Here is a 24,551-nt window from a genome sequence, read left to right as displayed (position 1 = left end):
TAAAGGGAACATCCAAGAAGATGATTTAACAATTTTAAATATCTATGTACCCAAATTGGAGGACCCAAATACATAAAGCACATATTAACAAACATAAAGGGAAAAATTGATAATCAAATAATAGTAGAGGACTTGAACATCCCATTTATATCAATTGTATCACAGAAAGGAAATCTAAAGGAAATAATGACTTTGAATGACACAATAGATTGGATGGACCTAACAGATATATACATATTATTCCATCCCAAACAGCAGAATACATGTTCTTTTTAACTGTACATGGAATATTCTCCAAGATAGATCACATGTTAGGCCACAAAACAAATTTCAATAAATTTAAAAAGATTAAAATCATATCAACCATTTTTTCTGACCACAGTGTTATGAAAATTAAAATCAATTACAAGAAAATCTGGAAAGAACACAAATACATTAAGTCTAAACAACACGCTACTAACCAACCAATGAGTCAACCAAGAAATCAAAGAGGAAATAAAAAAATATATGGAAACAAATGAAAAACACACACACACATACACACAATAGTCCAAAATCTTTGAGACACAGCAAAAACAGTTCTAACAGTTCTAAGAGAGAAGTGTGTAGCAATACATGCCTCAATATAAGCCTCAAGAAATAAGAGAAACCTCAAACAACCTAGGAAATGATAAAAATTAGAGCAACATAGAGATAAAAAAATCCACACACAATAGAAAGATTGAAACCAAGAGCTGGTTTATCCTTTCTTTAAAAGAATAAACAAAACTGGGGCACCTGGGTGGCTCAGTCAATTAAGCATCTGACTTTGGCTCAGATCATGATCTCACTGTTTGTGAGTTAGAGCCCTGCATCAGGCTTTGTGCTGACAACTCAGAGCCTGGAGTCTGCTACAGATTCTGTGTATACCTCTCTCTGCCCCTCCCCCACTCGCATTGTCTGTCTGTCTCTCTCTCTCTCAAAAATACACATTAAAAAATAAAAGGATAAACAAAACTGATAAACCTTTAGCCAGATGCATCAAGGAGTAAAGAAGGAAGACTCAAACAAAAGCAGAGATGAAGGAAAAATAACAACCAACACCACAGAAATACAAGAACTATAAGAGATTATGAAAAATATGCCAACAAATTGGACAACCTAGAAAAAAATGGCTAAATTCCTAGAAACATATTCCACCAAAGTTGATTTAGGAAGATAGAAAATTTGAACAGAATTGTTATTAGTAAAAGAATTGAAGTAGTAAGCAAAAACTTCCAACACACAAAAGTCCAAGACCAAATGGCTTCACAAGCAAATTCTACCAAACATTTGAAGAAGAGTTAAACCTTTTTTTAAATGATTCTAAAAAACAGAAGAGGAATGAAAATTCCAAATTCATTCTACAAGGCAAGCATTACTCTGATACCAAAAGTAGGCAAAGACATTACAAAAAAAAAAATGTATGGGCAAATATCTTTGATGAACAACACAGATGCAAAAATCCTCAACAAAATATTAACAAACTGCATTAAGCAACACACTAAAGGATCATTCACCATGATCATCCACCACCCCAAATTTATTCTCGGCGGCAAGGATAGATCAATATTCGCAAATACATCAATGAGATACATCACATTAACAAGAAAAAGGATAAAAACCATATATCATCTTAATACATGAATTTGATAAAATATAACATCTGTTCCTGATAAAAACTCTCAATAAAGTGAATTTAGAGGAAACATACCTCAATATAATAAAGTTTGTATATTAAAAACCCACAGATAACATCATACTCAGTGGTGAAAATCTGAGAGCTTTTCCTCAAAGATCAGGAACAAGACAAGGATGTCCACTCTTGCCACTTTTATTCAACATAGTACTAGAAATCCTAGCTCCAGCATTCAGACAACAAAAAGAAATAAAAGGCATCCAAATTGGTAAGGGAGAAGTAAAGCTGTCACTATTTGCAGATGCCTTGAGACTATATACAGAAAACCCTAAAGACTTCACCAAAAACCTACCAGAATGGATAAATCAATTCAATAAAGTTGAAGGATACAAAACTAATATACAAAAATCTGTTGCATTTCTATAATAATGAAGTAGCAGAAAGAAAAATTTTAAGACAATCTTACAATTACACCAAAAAAGAATAAAATACCTCGCAATAACCTGAACCAAGGTGATGAAAGACTTGTACTCTGAAAACTATAAAATGTGATGAAGGAAATTAAAGATAACACAAACTATGAAAAGATAGTCCATGCTCATGGATTGAAAGAATATCACTAAAATGTCCATACAACCCAAAGCAACCTACATATTTAATGCAATCACTATCAACGTACTAACAGCATTTTTCACAAAAGTAGAACAATCCTAAAAGCTGTATGGAACCACAAAAGACCCCAAATAACCAAAGCAATCTTGAGAAAGAACAAATCTGGAATTATCTCAATTCCAGATTACAAGATATATGACAAAGCTGTAATAATCAAAGTAGAATGGTACTGGCAAAAACAAACAAGCAAAACAACAACAGACACATAGTCCAGTGGAACAGAATAGAACGCCCAGAAATAAACCCATCTTTATATGGTCAATTAGCCTACAACAAAGGAGGCAAAAATATACAATGGGGAAAAGACAGTCTTTTCAAAAGTGGTGTTATGAAAATGGGACAGCTACATGTAAAAGAGTAAAATTGGACCACTTTCTTACACCATACACAGAAATAAACTCAGGTTAAAAACCCAAATGTGAAATCTGGAATCTTAAAACTCCTAGAAGAAAAGATAGACATCAAGGATAGATAGACATCTGCTATAGAAACATTTTTCTATATGTATCTCCTCTAGCAAGGGAAATAAAAACAAAAATCAACCATTGGGAGTATACCCAAATGAAAAGCTTTTGCATAGTAATGTAAATCATCAACAAAGTGAAAAAGGCAACTTAATGGGAGAAGATATTTGCAAATGATATATCTGATAAAAGGTTAATATGCAAAATATTTAAATAACTTACACAAGTTAACCCCATAAAACCAAATAATCTGATTAAAAAATGGACAGAGGACTTCAACAGACCTTTTTCCAAAGAAGACATACAGATGGCCAATAGACACAGAATAAGATGCCCAACATCACAAATCATCAGGGAAATGCAAATCAAAACCACAATGAGAGGTCACCTTACACCTGTCAGAATGGCTAGAATCAAAAAAGACAAGAAATACAAGTATTGGCAAGAATGTGGTGGAAAAGAGACCCCAGTGCACTGTTGGTAAGGATATAAATTGGTGCAGCCACCATGAAAACAGTGTGGAGGTTTCTCAAAAAATTAAAAATAGAAATACCATGTGATCTAGTAGTCCCACTACTGGGTTTTTACCCAAAGAAAACAAAAACACAAATTTTAAAAGACATATGCACCCCCTATAACAGCATTATTTACAATAACCAAAATACAGAAGTAACTTAAATGACCATTGATAGATGGATAAAGAAGACGTGCCACACACACACACACACACACACACACACACACACACACACGCTGAAATATTACTTAGCCATAAAAACTAATGAGATATCGCCACTTGTGGCAACGTAGATGGGACTGGAGGGTATGATGCTGAGTGAAATAATTCAGACAGACAAATACCATATGATTTCACTTATATGTGGGATCTAACAAACAAAATAAGTGAACAAAGAAAGAAAAAATTCTAGATTCATAAATACAGAGAACAATCTGGTGGTTGCCAGAGGGGCAACAGTGGCTGGGGGATGGAATAAAGGGGATTAAAAGCTATAAATTTCCAGTTATAAAATAAATAAGTCACAAGATTAAAAGTACAATATAGGGAACATAGTAATACTGTAATAATGTTGTAATGCAACAGATGGTGATTACATTTCTTGTGAGCACTGAATAATGTATAGAATTGTTGAATCAATATCTCATACCCCTAAAACTAATATAACATTGTCTGTTAAATATAATTCAATTAAAAAGGAAAAAAGATAGGGAAAATCAGTTTCATGTCTATCATCATTTAGAATGAAAATGTGTAACAAGAAGACAGTATTCATCAATTGCATCTACTTTTACTATGTAAAGGAGTCGAAAGCAACTCCAAGAGCAATGTTTAATATTTGTTTCCATTGCCTACAACATGAGAAAGAAAAGAAAGTAAAAGAAGGCCTCCATTTCCTCTGCTTTTGAGATCCTGCTCTCCTGTATTGTTGTTGCAGTAGTCCAATAACACTTTAATCATGTGCCATTTTCCATTAGTCCATAGCTAGCAGATGGCCATATGGTACATTGTACAAATTTTCATAACAATTGTTTTTGCTTAGGTTAACAGAAAAAATGTGATCCATTTTATGTGTCCTGAGTCTCCAAATGCATCTTTCCAAACATCAGGTGTTGCCTTAAAAATGTGTTACAATTTTCTACGTCTCCTAAAGTCTCCTGGTTTCGTTTTCATTATTGAACTAATTACATTTCTATAATTCTAGCATAACAATATTCCACATAAAGAATATTTACCATCTAACATACACTAATGTCAATTATCTATGATAACTTTCTGTATTTTCATTGTAATGAATAGAGTATAAAAATAGTGTTAATCTGTAAAGGAATAACTTACTTGCTTTGTGACAGATCAACTACAATGAGATCTTTCTCCAGAAGTACTACAACAGCATAAGGTTCTTGAAATTCTACAAGTAAAAATAAAAAGTGGAAGCTTTCATGTTTCATATATTATAAAATCATCAAACTTTCATTTCCTTTGTCTCCTTACAAATGTTATTTAAATGATTTCAGAAGACCAAAATATGAGCCACAGTAAAAAGTAACAAAACACTTTTAATTAAAAAATATTGTTGTTTTTCTCAGACTTAATGTTTAAGATCATTGCAGGAAATGTGAAAGTGAGAAGTTGCATAGAGTTAAATATTTCTCAATAATCATGAGGTGGTGATAGATTATTGGAAAAGAGTCTGTCATCTCTGTCTCACAAACATTTATCTTATTCTTCCATATCTTTCCATCTTATATCTGATTTCATGCATACAAGGAGACGTTGTAAGAAAACAGTTCTGCCCTCCTGGGCTATGACATATTTCACCTCCCTGTGAAAGCAACATTCCTTATACTAAAAAATTTAATTTCTATTCAATATGCTTTAACAGGCACTTAAAGATTGCCTACTATGTGCCTAAGAGTATATACCTCAAAAAGGCAGAGAGTCTGAGGATAATCTGTGATTTTAAGTTCCTAAACTTTAACCCCTCCCTCCTTTCAATATGTTCCAGCAACTATTCTCAGAACAAAGGATATATGGAGAATAAAATTGACAAGGTCCTTATTCTCATGGAGTTTACATTCTAGGGATGTATACAAACAATGAAGAAGTAAATGAATAGATTCAGAAAGTAATGTGAGCCATTAAAAAAAATCAAGGCTTATGGCATAAGAAATGACTTTTAGGTCAGGGAGAGAAACACAAATACCATATGATTTCACTTATATGTGGAATTAAGAAAAAAAACAGATGAACATATGGGAAGGGGGAAAAAAAACAAAATGAGGGAGAGAAAGAAACAAACCATAAGAGACTCATTATGACAGAGAACAAACTGAGGGTTGATTGAGGAAGGTGAGTGGGGGATGGGCTAACTGAGTGATGGGTATTAAGAAGGGCACTTGTTATGATGAGCCCTGAGTATTATATATAAGTGATGAATCACTAAATTCTACACCTGAAACCAATATTACACTGTATGTTGACTAACAGGAATTTAAGTAAAAATTTGAAAAAGACAAAAAAAGAAATGATTTATGGTTGGTGGGAGAGCACTAATTTAGTTACTGTGGTAAGGAAAGGCATTGTTTTCCATTTATAATACGGACTAATAAAGGAAAGGTACAATTAAAGTGTTCTCAATTTAAGAAGTAAAAATTTACAAAAACATCTTCCATACATATTTGATTCTCAGTAGCTAGAACAGGTGTTATATTACTATTTTTCATTTCATCAACAAAATTAAAGTCTAAAGAGGTTATGAGATTGGCGCAAATTTACAAAGCTAGTTAATTGAAAAAGCTGAAACTTTAACCCAAGTCTTCTGATTCTAAATTCTAATTTTAAATTCTGATTCTAAGTTTTCATTATACCAGCAGTTTCTACTAGCTACTTTAACAAGTATTTAATCCTAAACTCAACAATCACTTGGCAAGAATTTTATTCAGAGAATTCAAGTCTTAGTTGGAAAACCAGAAGAGATGGCCTTCACAGTCTTGAGAAGCTATAGAACCTATTTATAAGTCACATGCTATGAAAGAAAAACTAGAAACAAAACCCCCAAAACCGAGGAGTTTGGGTGGATGCAGTCTTCATACTGTTTGCTATTCAAACTGTTCTCAAACTGAGGCTTCCTCTGCTTCTCCCTTATCTCTTAGAGATGTTTTAAATTTTCAACATTATTTTAATTCTTCTGAACCTAGGGTTTTTATGGTTTTTTGTTTGTTTTTGTTTTTCAGTTGAAGGAACACTGGAGTTCTATACTACTACTTTCTTCTTTGTCTTCTCTTTAGGACAACCATTGGTTGGGAAGCAATTGCTACAAAAATAAAATAGCTGAGACACTGGCATGAATGAGCAAAATTCATAAATTTTTTTCAGTGGTTATATCTGCTTTATCATTTGAGATAGGTATGTTTCAGATTATTATTGTTTCTTTTAAAATAATAAAAACTGGTAGCAAAAGTTTCACCTTTGTAGAAGTACTTGGTGAACTGTGGTAACCGCTGAATAAAAAGATTTCCTTAGGAGTCAGTTTAGGTTCAATTATGTGTCTATTATTTTTCAACAGTTTGATCTTAGGCAAATTCATTAACTTATTAGCTCAATTAAATTAATTCAATTTCTTTACCCATTGATATGGCAAAATAATAACTTCCTTAGACTGTTACGGAGATTAGGTGTATATGAAGATGCAAAGCCTGGCACATAGTATGTGCTCAATAGATGCCGATCATATCATTTTCTCCATTAGATTGGTTTATTTTTGAGCAGTCTTTTAACCCTAGTCCCCAACAAGGTGAAAGGCTCTATCATAATTACTACTTCTCCGAAGAGAAATGCATTATTTATGACACTTATAGAGGACCAGATACAGTTAAATGTAAATGTGAAACTGACGAATTCCAAGTGTAGTTGGTTAGTTACTCTGGGCAATACCCCCTGAGATAAGAGGCATTTGTGTTCTTTGAAAAATAAGTTGAATTGACAAATGTCAAAATGATTTATCAACATTAAAAACTGTTAATAAATTTATTTTAACAAATGCATAAGATTTATCATTATGGCTGTAAAGAAGATTGAAGTTCCATATTTGCTCATATGGAGTTAATAATCAAAATACACTGTTAAGTGAAAAAAAAGTATGATACAGAATAGTACATAAAGTATGTTGTCATTTGTACAAAAAAGAGATAATGTAGACATAGATAAGTATACATACGCATATGCATAAACTTTTTGGGAGAATACATAAGAAACGTGGAAATAGTCGCCTCTTGAAGGGCAATGAGTAAAATTTTTATTATATACTAATGTGTACTGTAGGGTCTTTTCTGTCATTTTCATGTACTATTGTTTTAACCAGAAATAGTTATTCTCTTAGCCCCTGACAAAAATTCCATCCTCATTATCACTACTCTGAAAAACAAACACATATATGTGGCTTGGAAGTGATAATACATAGTTACAATATATTTATAACTTACTTAACATCATTATAGATTATCCTAACATCTCTACTAATGTGCATAAATTTGTACAAACACACAAGTAAAATGTGTGGTTTGCATAGATCAAACACTATCAGTCTCTATTACTGGCATACATTTTTCTCTAAGCTCTTTAACAGGACGCATTTTCCTAAATTCAGCTTTTGGTCTTCTATTTGTTCTTTCTCCCTTTGTTCCTTTGTTCCTTTATCTTTCATTCTCAGAACTCCAAAGAACATCTATATTCTGATAATTCATAAATAAATATTAAAGACCTTTTGCCTCTCTTTTTCTGCTCTCTAAGCAATTTCTCTTTCCAAAAACAGTTATTGCATATGAAACCATTATTCTTAAAATATGTTATCTTTGACTCCTCTATCATGTCATTCTCTAACTAATTGGTGCCCAAATTCAGTAAGTTTCCTGTTTCCATTCTTATAGGTAGCAGTGTATTAGGTCTTGATCATTTTAATGAACATTTGGACAAATGCCACCCAGCTGTAATCTGGAATTTAAGATTTCAGTTTTTCTTCAGACCCACACACTCTTTCCTGGCAAATTTTACTAAAAACATTGCTTTCTTTCATGTTAATATTTTCTCAAAATCCCTCTGTTGCTATCTCCAAATACCTCTAAAAGGCTTTCAATTTTTTCTCTTAAGTTGATGTCACCCTCGCAAACCTTACAAGTTCTAAAACCTTTACTCATTATCCTCTTCAAGTGCCAGGTCCTTCTTCAAAGCCTATCTAAATCCTTTTTCCATGCAGCTTTGCATGAAAATTTGTCATTGATTCTGACTAGCCTATAAATTAGTACATTACTAAAACCCATATAATTCAGCACTTAAGTGTTACATTTTTACTTAAGTCACAATTATCTCCCTCATCCAACCAGATTTTATGTGATTTGACATCAGAGATCAGTTTCATACTTCATCTATATTCTCAATAAGTCCTGACAGTACTGAGGCCACAGAAGCATCCAATAAATATTTGTTGATTAATTAACACAAGTAACTTGTTTGTCCCAGAAACCCTGGAAATAAAATGCCACACTGATATCTCATATCAATCTATCCCATCTTTAAATATGAAACTAAAAATTTTAAGCAAATCAACAGTTATAATAAAACAATTTATAGATATTCATAGTTACAAAGTATGCTCATTTTGGCCTTCCAATAATCATGTGGAGTCAATATTATTATTCTCTTTCTAAAAATGATAAGCCTAACTCATAAAATTAAAATGACTTACCCAAGTTCACCTAGCTAGTGACTGACAGGGCTAAATCATAAAGCCAAATACTGTGTCTCCAAGTCTAGAGTTCCTTCTTTTGCATGTTCCCTCTTAAAAAATTGTAGTTATATATATGCATATGCATATGTACTGTGTTGTTTTAATCATAAATTCATGTTTTACTTTTTATGTTTCATCCTCAATTTTTAGATTTTATTATTAAAATATTTCATTATTAGATTTAATTATACAGTTCGCACATAAGTTGTTTTTATGTCTAAAAAAAGTCTTTATATTCAGGATGCATCTCTTCTCTCAAAGGCCCTTCTAATTATTCTCAAAATTGAAATAAATCACTAACCACACATCAGCAATCCTAGAGTAATCAGAGGTGCTGCAGTTGCATCTGAAGCAAAGCCAGATGTGAAACAGATGCAGTACCACCAGAGTTACAGATCACTGATATCAGGTAAGTGCTTTAACTTTGATTAGCACTGGAATGGATGGGTGGAGCTGGTCTAGGAGAGGCTATTAGGAGACCTCAGTTTCCCCAAGTGATTTCACCCTGGACCCCTATCGGACCCTCCCAGCTCAGCTTCCACCATCCTTATCAAAGTGTAAAGCACTTACCTGATATAAGAACCTGAAACTCCAGCACTGCTGTACTACATCTGTCTTACTTCCAGTTTGTCAAGTAGGTACAGTTGCAGAACCTGCTCCAGCACCTGTAGCTCAGTGTTGTACCACAGTAGATGTCAGCTGCCGAAACTAAAAATATTTAAGCTTAATTTTATTAGGACCTTATTTCAAAAATGATTTTCAACATTAATAGTTTCATTTTTGTTACTTACCATTTGGATAGGGCGTTTCACATAAAGTAAGGAATTCAACAATAGGATGATCCATTTCAAGCACTGTAATTGCTTTTCCATGCATGATGGTTAAACTTGGTCTTCTGCAAGCTTTGTCATAGGACAATCCACCAGAAAATATTATGAATGGTTCACTACATAGAAAAAAAAAGTTAATGAGATTGAGAAGTCCTTTAAAGTGATACGATTATCACAGGCTGAGCTAATGAACAAGTTTGGTGGGGATTATACATGATGTAATTTGACAGGGAGAAAACACCTTTCCTGGCCCAAAATACCTCAGCTAACTGACTTACTATTCTACCATATCCCTTTTTCTGGAGGTGAATTCTTACCATTAAAATTACTAATGAATCAGTCTAAAGGTGGTGAGGTGGGCTGGGGAAAAGACAGGATGGTTGAAGGGAGGTAGAAGTGCTCATTGACTGAAAAGGACATCTTCACATGTATTAGTTGATTCCCAAAATTCTGTATCACTACCATTAGAATATTAATGTATGTTAGTTTATCATATTAAACAGTTGGCATGTGGGGTCCAAAATTCCTAAGGGACAAGAGAGGCAAATTTCAATATAAAATGAAATGCAAAAGTAGCAATCCCACAGTGGTAGAAGGTACAAAAATTCTATGTAATGGATTCTCTGTGGGAAAAGAGTTATGATAAAAAGATGGAAAAAACAAAACAAAAAAATGTGTTCTCAATTTTACCTTGGGTCAGCCAGTTCTATTTAGCTAGTGAAACTAACATCAAAATTTTAGGGCATGGCTGAGATGACTATAAAATATTACAGGTTTCAGAAAGTTATGAAATAGAGTCATAATTTTTCACTTTTCTCAAAGTAATATCTATGTTTCTAGTTTATATATAAAAATAAAATATGTTAATGAAGTATTTTCAATAAGTAAATACTAATAGAAAATATTCTTCTCCAAAACAATTTTTAAAAAGAACTAGACACAAATTTTACCAAATTCTTTGAGAACATATGCTTCTCTAAATAATTCACTTCCATTTATTCACCAAAGTATCAACTAGTTTCTAGAAATCACTCCATAAATTTCCCTTTCTCTTTCATTTTGTACTGTATACATAGTATCAAACATTACCAATGGAACATTTGCTAATCTTATGCTGGCTCTATAACAACAACAAAAAGAGCTTTTAAAAAGGTTTCCATTAATACTTACATATAAAATGTTTATACTAATTTTTATTTATAATTCTGTCTTGATGTTTTAACATAAATATTTAAGTTGTAAGCTAAACAAGAAACAGTGCTCTAACTTATTTTTTATTTAAATTTTTTCAATGTTTACTTATTTTTGAGAGAGAGAAACAGAATACGAGTGAAGGAGGGACAGAGAGAGAAAGGAAAACACAGAATCTGAAACATGCTCCAGGCTCCAAGCTGTTAGCACAGAGCCCTATGCGGGACTTGAACTCCGGAACAGCAAGATCATGACCTGAGCCATAGTCGGACACTTAAATGACTGAGCCATCCAGGCACCCCTCTAATTTATTCTTCTTGAGTCTTATATCAGTTGATGTGAGTTAGTCTTACCTCAGTAATCTGGCATATTAAATTACCAACCTAGCAATGGCAGTATTAAGCAGCAAGTTTTTTCCTATAAAATAAATGCTTAATTATTAAGATTTCTCTCCAGATTTAAAAAATCACTTCTAATGAAATGAGTATGTGTTTTTGCACCTTTTTGTGTTGCTTTGTTGTATAACAAATATCATGACTTGGAGAACATATTACCTTTTCATATGTATCGAGCTTAACTGCTCCAAATATTAATAACGCCATAAACATCGATTTTTTCCATATAAAAGTATAAACTCTCATCTCCTAGTACTAATCCAAATAAAGGTTAAGAAGCAATTTACTCTCCCTTTTTTGGTAAGCACATTGGAAAATATGTCCTTTCTAATATTGGAAGAAAGCAAAACCTTTTCTGCTCTTATTATGACTCTGCATCAGAAAACATTGGGTCTAGGGGCACCTGGGTGGCTCAGTCTGTTAAGTGGCTGACTTCAGCTCAGGTCACGATCTCGCGGTCCGTGAGTTCGAGCCCCGCGTCGGGCTCTGTGCTGACAGCTCGGAGCCTGGAGCCTGTTTCAGATTCTGTGTCTCCCTCTCTCTCTGCCCCTCCCCTGTTCATGCTCTGTCTCTCTCTGTCTCAAAAATAAATAACACGTTAAAAAAAAAATTAAAAAAAAAAAAAGAAAACATTGAGTCTAAAGTTAATTGCTGATATACATGCACTTCTCTATAAAAAGTTATTTCCTCAGGACAATGCTCAGGAAACCACTCATAAATAATTGCACTAGATACTTTATTATCACATTAAATTCTCATAAGTATAATCCTCATTTCATTAATGAGGTTAATACTAAGCAACTAAGCAAGAAAAAACCCAAAAGAAAATGGAGATCTGTAAGATTTCAAAACCTATTCTCCTAAACAATGATCTATACTGTCTATAGCTGATAAGGAGTCTGGGATTAATGCAGGTAAACTTGTTCAGAGTCAAGCAGCTATGAAGAGGCAGGATAAGGATTTAAATTCAGACTCCAAAGTCCATGTTTTTCACTTCTAATGTTTCTAAAACTGTGGACATAACTTCATAAATGTTCTGGAAAAAGTTTTTCATTTAATAATTTGACAAACACTTGCAAACCACATCTCCCTTTTGAAATTTTATAATTCAGGCCATATAGTAAAGATTCTAAGAAACTGTGTAGTAAAGAATTCAATTTACTTCTATATAATGCAGCATTTATCAGATCTCTCAAATGAATTTGATTACAGATTCCTATTTTTTCATGAATATAGTTAGTGATCAAAGGGACACAATTTGGTAAATGCTATATCACAGTAAACTTCCTCCTTTATTACTTAATACAAGTGTTTCTTGGTATACTGACCAGATGGATTATTACAAAATAAACAGCTATATAATTAACAGTGTCTTTATACATAAAGACAACATTAATACAAATTAAAATTTTTGACAACTTGGATAAATTCCAAAGGCATTATGTTGAGTGAAAGAAACTAGGATTAAAAGGTTATGTAATACATAAATACATTTATATGACATCTCAAAAAGACAAAACTATAGTCATGGAGAACAGATTACTGGTTGTTATGGGTTAGGAGGAAAGAAAAATGTGGCTATTAGGAATAGCATGAGAGAATTTTAGGGGTATGGAAATGTTCTGTATTCTTATCATGATGGTGATTTTCAGGCATCTATACATGTGTTAAAATCCATAGTACTGATTCCAAAAGAAAAAAGTCTATTTTACTGCACAATTTGTAAAATAAATATAATATAAAAAAGCATTAAAATTTTGTCTCAATGAAGATAAACAATAACTTGTGCAACATAACACATATTAAAATAACATTTGTTGAATATGTATAATGTTCCAGGTGTTGTATGAAGAACTTTACTTGCTGTATTGTATTAAATCTTTATGATACCCCAATGAAAAAACTATTATTCTCATTTAACAGATGGATATACTGAGGTTTAGAGAACTTTACACATGAAGTCCATCAGTAGGTGGCCATGATAAAAAGGGATCAAAAGACTAGCAGAAAGTAATTTTTATTAACTGCAGAGAATTTGATAATGCTAGTGGTAGCAGGTAGAAAGATCATTATTCCTTTTTTAGAAGAGGATCCATTTAGTAAGCCTAGAGACCATCAGGGTTGGGGTACCAGTAAGCAAATTATTGACTGGGACCAGTGATTCCTAAGCACAATGGTTGTTCATCCTAGAAATGTAAATAAAGCCAGTATGTGAATGGCTGATCTAAGATAAATTAAGCAGAAAACAAACCCCTTGCATCTGCTACCTATGCAATCCTTTAAGAGGCCCTATTGCTGCAACATATTTGATAGAGTCTTCTTAACGTTCCTGCTCCTGCCACAGCCATCCCAATTTTTGACTTCACAGTTTTTACTGCATACTGGGTGGAGCAGAAATATAGCTATGTATTTTCATTTCCAGACTGTGGCCCATTTTGCCATAATACCTTTAAGCATTCTTAACTTAAGTGCTCCTCTGCTTTTTAGTCTTCTTGTGTTCTGAACAGTGGAACCACTGATTTTAGATTTAATTTAGATATTAAAAATACTACTTTTTAATATTGTAATAATCACAACACACAATGTACTGAGTAAAGTACACAGTAAGTGGGATGGCAGTAATTATTATCTACAATATAGAATTATTTCACATTAGAATCTGAATTATTTCTACACAAAGTTGGATTACCAATTACTAGAATATATCATTAGGATCAGTGGAATAATTTTAACAATGTGAAATATCATGGCTTTGATGATGAGAATCATGATAACTTCTTTCTATCAGGAAATCCATTATGTGCCAGTCATCAAACTTATGACAGTACAAACTTTATGCATAATTTCATTTATTCCTCACAAACATCACAATGAGATAGGTATAATTGATGAGGCAATTAAAGTTTAAAAGAGTTAAATTTCAAGACCACATAGCTGTCTTACTCCATTTGGCAAGGATCTTTTTTTTTTTTTTTACTTCTTTTTTGCTTTTTGGGTTTTTTTTTTCTTTTTTGAGAGACAGAGTGCAAGTGGAGAAGAGGAAAAGAGAGGGAGAAACAGAATCCCAAGCAGGCTTTGCGCTGTCAGCACAGAGCTCGATGCAGGGCTCAAACTCACAAACCATGAGATCAAGAGTCAGATGCTTAACCGACTAAGCCACCCAGGTGCCCCCCCTTTTTTTTTTAGTTTTTAGGTTTACTTCTCTTTATTTCTTTCTTTCTTTTTTTGAGAGAGAGAGAGAGAGTATATGGCAAGGATCTTAATAAGTATCTTACATTTGTCTTGAAATCCTCATTCCTAAAGTATCTTCTCTTCATGTTCACCCTTTCCTCTCTTTGTGTGCCACCATCCTATCATCACTTAAGCCCCATCTCAGGTATTTCTTTTCCCAAGAAGAATTTTACTGATGTCTCTTCACTGTGCTCTTCCCCTCTCTAGGCTGGGTTAGATGTCCTTTTGTTGTGCTGTCATAAATGTACCTCGCATGTTACATGTAAACCACTAGTTTATGGCCTTACTTCCTCTACTAGACCATAATAGATTCAAAAGCAGGCAGTATTCTCTTTCATTTTAGTACACTAAACAAGTTGCACAGTGTGTAGTATGTAGTAATAACTAATAAATAATATATATTTAATAATAATATATGCATATATATCAATATATATCAATATATAGTATATACATGTTTCCATATATAACATGTACATATGTTTCCATACACATAATACCTATGTAAAATGTTTCCATCCCTAATAATTAAATTTAAAATGTTTTAAGACTTTAATTATAAGAGTACAAAACTGTGGTCATTTTTACTACTTAAGCATAGTAACATTTGGCTGGACTAAAGAAGTATTAATCTATCTTATGTGTGGGGAGGTACATAAACTGTCATAAAAATATACTCATTAAAAACATATCTATCTATATAAACATATACGCCATATATGTTTATATATATAAACTCACTAATTAAAAATAGCCATAATTTTATACTATTAATTCTTTCAAAGAGCAGGTATAAGCAAACATTAAATGTGATGAAATTGAGGAGGGCACCTGTTGGGATGAGCACTGGGTGTTGTATGGAAACCAATTTGACAATAAATTTCATATTAAAAAAAAAAAAAAAAAGAAGGGGCGCCTGGGTGGCTCAATCCGTTAAGCATCCGACTTCGGCTCAGGTCATGATCTCATGGCTTGTGAGTTCGAGCCCTGCATCCAGCTCTGTGCTGAGAACTCAGAGCCTGGAGCCTCTTCAGATTCTGTGTTTTTCTGTCTGTCTGTCTCTGTCTCTGTCTCTGTCTCTGTCTCTCTCTCTCTCTCTCTCTCCCCCTGCCCCGCTTACACTCTGTCTCTCTCTGTCTCTCAAAAATAAATAAACATTTAAAAAAATTTTAAGGGGTGCCTGGATGGCTCAGTCGGTTGGTTGGTTGTCTGACTTCAGCTCAGGTCATGATCTCCCGGTCAGTGAGTTGGAGCTCCGCGTTGGGCTCTGTCCTGACAGTTCAGAGCGTGGAGCCTGCTTCGGATTCTGTGTCTCCCTGTCTTTCTGCCCCTCCCCTGCTAATGCTCTCTCTCTGTCTCAAAAATAAATAAAAACATTAAAAAAAAATTTTTTAATTAAAAATAAATAAAAATAAACATTAAAAAATAAATAATAAAAATAAAAAAATAAATGTATCTATAATACTGAGAATACATTCCAGTGTGAGCATATAAGTAATATAAAGTAGTATTGTCCAACTCAGAGTTAAAATAAAATTAAGGTTTAGGCAAGAGTTGTAATTATAATAATTCTGAATGAGAATATTACCACTAATAATTACTGGAAGTAAAAAGAACACTGTTGATTTATAGGATAAGACTGCTATGCACACATGATAAAACTTTATTATATACTATTATTCAATTTTTTGTCTTAAAATTGAGTACTATTTTAATATGTTAATATCTAATATACATCAGTGATTGTCTTTCCATCTAACTATAATCTTTCTAATTTCAGCATGTAAAATCCTAAAGTACAGAGACTTGGTTATGTATTTAATTCTATCATGTAAAATGCTAAGAGGTATGTTTCGTTTCTGCTGAATAAAATTGAATGGTTGCTACTTGTAATGTGTATGGCCCAAAGGTCCTACTTTGTTAAAATTAATTTGCATAATATTCATCTGAATATTCATCGAAGGTTAAAATAATTGGCAGTTGCTATTTGTAATATTCATAATAACATCATAGATATTCCTATTAAACAATAAGAATCATTATCATCAATGAAGAGGATATAGCCCATTAATATACTTACATAATTATGTAAAACTTTAAATAATACATAAACATTAAATGTTATTTGCCTTTCCTGTCTCTGTTTTTATATAATCTCCTATATTCCCCAAAGTAAAAAATGCATACCTGTTTCTACAGGTCTTGTATTCTACTTTAAGAATTGGCTTACAAGACTCAGATTTTCTTCCTTCTCTTTGACTTTTTCCTAAAGAAAGAAAAAGGATTTTGTTAAATCATATTTAAATTCTACTCATCCATGATAATTTCAAAAGTTTGACTAAAAGAATATAAACAAAAGGGATAATTTTGTGTTTTGCATAGTAGGATAAACACAGTTCTATGCATCCAAACATATGTGTTGAATTTGTATACAATTTGTTGAATCCTAATAAAGTTATTTGTAAATTTGTCTCTGTATTGTTTTGTATTCTCCATGTATAAATCTCGTCTCGTATAGTTATTTTAATTAACTTTTAAAATAAACAACTTTAAAATTGAAGACATATACACATACATACTCTTCTGCATAATGAAATGTATTATTATGAAAATCCATACTTTCACATGCAGAAAGATTTGCCATTTAAAACTTATGATAGACTATCAAAATAATTGTATTTTTGTCAAAATTCATGTAAGGGAAAGTCCAATACACAAAGAACACAGATGGCACATTTCAATGATATACTATATTTGCATAAAAATAGTGTCTTGTAGGGAAAGGTTTATGTTGTTTAGACTCCATGGATTTTGCAAAATGATAAAAAAGAGTAGGAAATGGACGTAAAGCTACTTCTACATATAGCATTTTTCTAGTTATGCTTTTGCTTATAATTCTATGTCTCATTTTGATAAAATTGATGATTTTGAAGTATGTTTCTTTTTTATTTTAATAAGTACTCTTATTTATTCTTGTATTGCTACAACTGTTTATAGACACAGATACCTATTATGTAGAGAGATGTTTATGTGCATTTAAGTTTAAATTTTCAGGACAGCTTCAGAATGACACAGTCATAATCTAAATAGGATGTCAACATAGTTTTATTTAATTTGTTTAAAGGGCAGGGTATCAGCATACAACATACCTTATCTGCTCCATGGCATGCTTTCTAAATTTGCCTTCTCTTTCTTTTACCCTATGTCAACTAAAGAAGCAACCAATAATAAAATATTGGTCATGGGGCATTTGGGTGGCTCAGTTGGTTAAGCATCAACTTCACCTCAGGTCATGATCTCACAGCTCATGAGTTTGAGCCCCATGTCAGGCTCTGTGCTGATGGTTCAGAGCCTGGACCTGCTTCAAATTCTGCATCTCCCTCTCTCTCTGCCCCTCCCCTGTTGTGCTCTGTCTCTCTCTCTCTCTCCCCCAAAATAAATAAACATTAATTTTTTTTAAATATTGGTCATAATCATTCACATTATAAAAAAAAGATCGGTTAAGCGTCCAACTTTGGCTCAGGTCACGATCTCGCGGTCCATGAGTTCGAGCCCCGTGTCAGGCTCTGGGCTGATGGCTCAGAGCCTGGAGCCTGTTTCCAATTCTGTGTCTCCCTCTCTCTCTGCCCCTCCCCCGTTCATGCTCTGTCTCTCTCTGTCTCAAAATAAATAAACGTTAAAAAAAAAAGATTTTAAAGTATCTGTATTATATATAAAAAAGAATTGCTGACATGATATGTAGGTCATGATGCCTTAAAAAGAGAGAACTTTGGCTCAGGGACTCACTCTGAACAGTAGTCTTAGCGGGGAGGAACAGGTGGTTGGTGATTACTGGTTTGGGTAACGTGGTAATAGAGAAAACTGAAAGAAATAACACTATAAGGAAAGAGACCCATTCTCCTCAGTTGATATCTTTTTCCTCCATTGTTTGTCTAATAATTGCCAATCCATTAATTAAATCAAAACCGTATATTTGCAGTTGTTTATATATACACGTATATAGGTATGTATGTGTATATGTGTGTGTGTATGTATACACACACACACACACATATACATAATGGAAACAATTACTGTTTTTCAATCAATATACATCAGTATCATGCACAGATTTCAGTAAAAAGAACAGTATCTTAATTATTTACTTCAATTTCCAACTCCAAGAATTAATTTTTGGCTGAAGGTTTTCAACTTTGATTATATTCATTGCCTGTCAGTAATTGAAATATGCTTATATGTCATGTAAAAAATTGTCATAAAAAATTACATTTATTGCTACTCTTTATGTTCAAAGTACTATACTAAATGGCAGGATAAAAAGGAATAACCATCAAGATGCTTAAAATTTACTAGCTTAAGCAAAACAAATATAAAACTGACAATATGAGGTACCATAAATAAATGAGTAATAGACATGAAGTGTTGAGAATAGTAGGAGTACATGAAGCAGTAGTTAAGAATATTATGGCTTCACTTTATGACAGAGAATTTCCAGATGACTTTCTAGAAGCTAGATTAAGCATTATAAATAGAACTTGGGAGTCCCAGTCCAAGATGGTGACATAGGAAGACCCTGAACACACCCCTCCACAGACATACCAAATCTACACCTACTTATAAAGCAATTCTTCCTGAAGAACTGAGGGCCGATTGAACAGCTTATGTACAACAAAAAATAGACCACAAAGAGAACAGCACAAGAGAGGGAAACACAAACAAAGGGAACCTTCACCCCCAAAGCTGTGAACTACAGTGGGGAGGGGTAGGACTAAGGGACAGGAAGCAGACTCATCTGTCCTGGGGCATAGAAAAAAAGTTATGGTTTAAAAGGGCAACTAGAATATAATGGAACCAGCCCTAGAGCACTGCCAAATGGGAGGGGGACTGAAACTCTCTTAGGGCTAGAGGGACTGGCAAGCTCCACTGTCTATGATAGCCCTCCACTTTGATAGTAAAGATGGGGGCAAGGGGGCACCTGGGTGGCTTAGTCGGTTGAGTGGCTGACTTCGGCTCGGGTCATGATTTCGCGGTCTGCGAGTTCGAGCCCCGCGTCGGGCTCTGTGCTGACAGCTCAGAGCCTGGAGCCTGTTTCAGATTCTGTGTCTCCCTCTCTCTGACCCTCCCCCGTTCGTGCTCTGTCTCTCTCTGTCTCAAAAATAAATGCTAAAAAAAAAAAAAAAAAAAAAAAAAAAAAATAATTAAAAAAAAAAAAAAGATGGGGGCAGGGTCCAGGTGCCATAGCTGGTCTGCCGCCTCAGCAAAACCTGGGCCCCTAGCACATGCCAGCCCTTGATGACCTGGGACAAAGATAAAAGCCACAATTTAAAAAAGCAACTATCATATAGGGTACCTGGGTGGCTCAGCTGGTTAAGCGTCTGACTCCAGCTTAGGTCATGATCTCATGATTCATGGGTTCGAGCCCTGCATCGGGCTCTGTGCTGACAGCTTGGAGCCTGGAGCTTGCTTCAGATTCTGTGTCTTCCTCTCTCTCTGCCCTTCCCCCATTCTCTCTCTCTCTCTCTCTCTCTCTCTCAAAAATAAACATTAAATTTTTTTTTTTTAAAAAGCAACTAGCATATAAAAGACTCCACCAAATGTCATGGAAGCTATTGAAACTCTCCAGACAGACAAGCACCATGGTTTACATTCCCCTCTCCATCTTGAAAGCTTGCACAAGAGCAGAATCCAGGCACCCTAGCTAGCCTACTACCTCAATGACTCTGGGCCCCTAGCTCACACTAGCTCTAGCTGTTCCACCAAGACAGCACCACTGTGGTGCACACTGGAATACTCCTTATCAGTGTTCACTACAGTTACAGCCCTTTTGCCAGAGTGATACATGGGCAAAGCACTCGAGAACACTCCAGGGCCAGGCAATGTTGACTCCAGACAATTCACCAGGCACCTCCTGCATGGAGCACCCTAGGACCACCATCCCTCCCTCTGTGTAGTTCACATTCTTCCTCAGTTCCAGCCTCTCCACCAGGGCTCCCCCTGCATGGATCATTCTGGGATACCCCAACTTGCACCAACTTCAGCTTTAGCCATCCTGCCAGGGCGCCCTCAGCACAGAATGCCCCAGGAGCCCCCTCCCCTCCATCTTGCACCCACTTCAATTTTAACTATCCTGCCTGGATTCTCTCTGTGTGGAGAGCCCCAGGACATCCCAGCTTGTACCCACTTCAGCTTCAGTCTTCCTGCCAGAGTGCATAATGTGTAGGGTCCCAGGATACCCCCTCCCCCAACACAACTTATACCCACTTTAGCTTCAGCTGTTCTGACACAGCACTCTATGTGGAGAGCCCTAGGATCACCCTGGCCCCCACCCATTTCAGCTTCAGCTATCCACCAGAGAGATCCCAGCACAGAGTGCCCCAGGACCCAGGGTACACAATAGCCATAGCTCCGGCCAGCTAACCAAAGTCACCAGGCACTTAGTCTACACAGGGGATGGTAATACACAAGATCATTCCTTCAAGTTTAGAAGAAGTAGCTGTTTCACCTAACTCACAGATACAAAATTAAGCAAAGTGAGGAGACAAAAGAATATGTTTCAAACAAAAGAGGAAAACAAAACTCAGAAAAAGAACTAAATGAAACAAAGATAAACAACCTACCTAACAAAGAGTTTAAAGTAATGGTCATAAAGATGCTCAATGAATAGGAGAGAAGAGTAGATGAACTCAGTGAGAACGTTAACACAAGTTTAAATATATAAAACAAGCATCATCAGAGTTGAAGAAAACCATAACTGAAATGAAAAAATCCACTAGAGGGAAGTAACAGTAGATTAGAAGGTGCAGAAGCAATCTGAAAGAAAGGGCAATGGAAAGCACCCAACCTGAACAGCAAAAAGAAAAAAAGAATTGTAAAAAATGAGGATAGGTTAAAGGATACCTGGGACAAAATCAAACAAACATTCTCATTATAGGCATCCCAGAAGGAGAAGAGAGAAAGGGGCACAAAACTTACTTGAAAAAAAATGATAGCTGAAAATTTTAATAACCTGGGGAAGGAAAAAGACATCCAAGTTCAGAAAGCAGAGTTCCAACAAGATTAATCTAAGAGGTCCACATCATGACACATAAAAATTAAAATGTCAAAGATTAAAAATGAAGGGAATTTTAAAAGCAGCAAAAGATAAAATAAAATTCTTTTAGAATGTATTCACACTTAAGTGACTATCAAATTAATATAGACTGCTATATACTTAGAATATTATATATGAAACTCATGGTGACAACAAACCAAACACCTGTAGTACATACACAAAAAATAAAGAGAAAGAAAACCAGTAATTACACTAAAGAAAGATGTCAATCACAAAGAAAGAGAGCAAGAGGAGAAAAAAGGAACAGAGAACTACAAAAACAGCCAGAAAACAATGAACAAAATGGTAAGAGTACATACCTATTAGCAATTACTTTAAATATAAATGCTCTAATGCCCCCATCAAAAGACATAGGGTGGTGGAATAAATAAAAATACAAAATCAACCCATCTAAATGCTGCCTATGAAAGACTCACTTCAGACCTAAAGACACATACAGACTGAAAGTGAAAGGATGGAAAAAGATATTCCATGCAAATAAAAGCAAAAAAAAAATGGGGCACAATATTTATATCAAACAAAATAGACTTTAAAGCAAAAATTGTAATAAGAGACAAGAAGACACAATGATAAAGGGGTTAATCCAACAAGAGGATATAGCAATTATAAATATCTATGTAGCCAACACTGGAGCACTCAAATAAATAAGGCAAATATTAACAGACATAAAGGGAGAAATTGGCAGTAATACAATAATAGTAAAGGTCTATAACACATGACTTACATCAATGGATAGATCAGGCAGAAAATCAATAAGGAAATGGAGTCTTTGAATAACTTAACAGAAATATATAGAACATCCCATCTAAAAACAACAGAATATACATTCTGTTCAAGTGTACAAGAAACATCTTGAGGACAGATCACATGTTAGGCCATAAGACAAGTCTCAATAAATTTAAAATCATATCCAACATCTTTTCTGACCACAACAGGATGAAACTACAAAATTAGCACAAGAAAAAATGTGGAAAAAACACAAACAGATGGAGGCTAACCAACATGCTACTAAGAACCAGTGGGTCAATGAAGACATCAAATAGGAATTTTAAAAATACATGGAGAGGAATAAAAATAAAAACATAGTGGTCCACATCTTTGATGGAGTAAAAGCAGCTCTAAGTGGAAAATTTAGAGCACTGTAGGCCTACCTCAAGCAACAAGAAAAATCTCAAATAAATAATCTAACCATACACCTAAAAGAACTAGAAAATAAAAACAAAGCCCAGAGTGAGTAGAAGGAAAGATAACATCAGAAATAAATTAAATAGACTAAAAAATCAATAGAAAAATCAATGAAACCAAGAGTTGTTTATTTAAAAAGGTAAATAAAATTGATAAACTTTAGCCAGACTCATCAAAAACAAACAAACAAAAAAGAGAGTGGGCCCAAATAAACAAAATCAGAAATGAAGGAGGAGAAGTAACAGCTGACATTGAAGAAAAATACAAAGGATTATAAGAAACTACTACACAAATTATATGTCAACAAAGTGGACAACCTGGAAGAAATGAATAACTTCCTAGAAACATAGAAACTCATAGAAATGAATCAGGAAGAAATATAAAATCTAAAAAATCTAAACAGACCAATTAGTAGTAATGAAATTCAACAGATAATCAAAAAAACTTCCAACAAACAAAAGTCCACATCCAGATTGATTCACAGGTGAATTCTACCAAACATTTGAAGAAGAGTTAATATCTATTCTTCTCAAACTATTCCAAAAGATAGAAGAAAAGGGAAAGCTTCTAAATACACTCTATGAGGTCAGCAATATCCTGAAAACAAAACCAAAGACACTATGAAAAGAAAACTATAGGGCAAGAGCCTTGATGAACACAAATACAAAACTTCTTTTTTTTAATTTTTTAATGTTTATTTAGCTTTGAGAGAGAGAGAGAGAGAGCATGAACAGGGGAGGGGCAGAGAGGAGACACAGAATCCAAAGCAGGCTCCAGGCTCTGAGCTGTCAGCACAGAGCCCAATGCAGGGCTCAAACTCACGAACTGTGAGATGGTGACCTGAACCAAAGTCAGACGCTCAAGTGGTTGAGCCACCCACGTGCCCCAAGATATAAAACTTCTTAACAAAATATTAACAAACTGCATTAGCAACACATTAAAAGGATCATTCACCATCATCAAAATTTATTCCAAGAAGAATGCAAGGATGGCTTAATATATGCAAAACATTCAATGTGATACATCACATTAACAAAATGAAGGATAAAAGTGATAAGATCATATCAATATATGTACAAAAAGTATTTGATAAAATTCAACATCCATTCATGATGAAAACTCTTAACAAAATGAGTTTAGCGGGAACATACCTCAACATTATAAAAGTGATATATAACAAAACCCACAGGTAACATCATGCTCAATGGTGAAAAACAGAGCTTTTCCTCTCAGATCAGGACAAGGATGTCCAATCTCGCCACTTTTTAACATAGTACTGGGAGTCTTAGCTTCAGCAGTCAAATAAGAAGAAGAAAATTGTTAGCATAAATTAATTCAGCAATGTTGTGGGATACAAAATTAATATACAAATATCTGTTGCATTTGTATATACTAATAATGAAGTAACAGAAAGAAAAATTTAAAAAAAATCCCACTTACAATTGGACTGGAAAGTATGAAATATCTAGGGATAAACATAACCAAGGAGGTGAAAGACTTATACTGTGAAAAC

At 34.1% G+C, this 24,551-nt stretch overlaps 1 protein-coding gene across 6 annotated transcripts in view; it reads right to left on the bottom strand.

The window, feature by feature from the left end:
* STXBP5L (syntaxin binding protein 5L) overlaps nucleotides 1–24,551 on the bottom strand; it is a 382,439-nt gene that overhangs the window by 159,600 nt on the left and 198,288 nt on the right. For all 6 annotated transcript variants that reach the window (XM_042955305.1, XM_042955304.1, XM_042955306.1 and 3 more), the window contains exons 10-12: nucleotides 16,930–17,008; nucleotides 9,887–10,041; nucleotides 4,649–4,721 (exon numbers count right to left, since the gene is read on the bottom strand). In XM_042955305.1, coding sequence (XP_042811239.1) covers nucleotides 4,649–4,721; nucleotides 9,887–10,041; nucleotides 16,930–17,008 — 307 coding nt within the window. The remainder of the gene's footprint in view (nucleotides 1–4,648; nucleotides 4,722–9,886; nucleotides 10,042–16,929; nucleotides 17,009–24,551) is intronic.

Source organism: Panthera leo, chromosome C2 (assembly GCF_018350215.1).
Source record: "Panthera leo isolate Ple1 chromosome C2, P.leo_Ple1_pat1.1, whole genome shotgun sequence".
NCBI classification, from domain to species: domain Eukaryota; kingdom Metazoa; phylum Chordata; class Mammalia; order Carnivora; family Felidae; genus Panthera; species Panthera leo.
The sequence above is the reverse complement of the archived record's forward strand: the minus strand, read 5'-3'. Positions and strand labels throughout refer to the sequence as shown.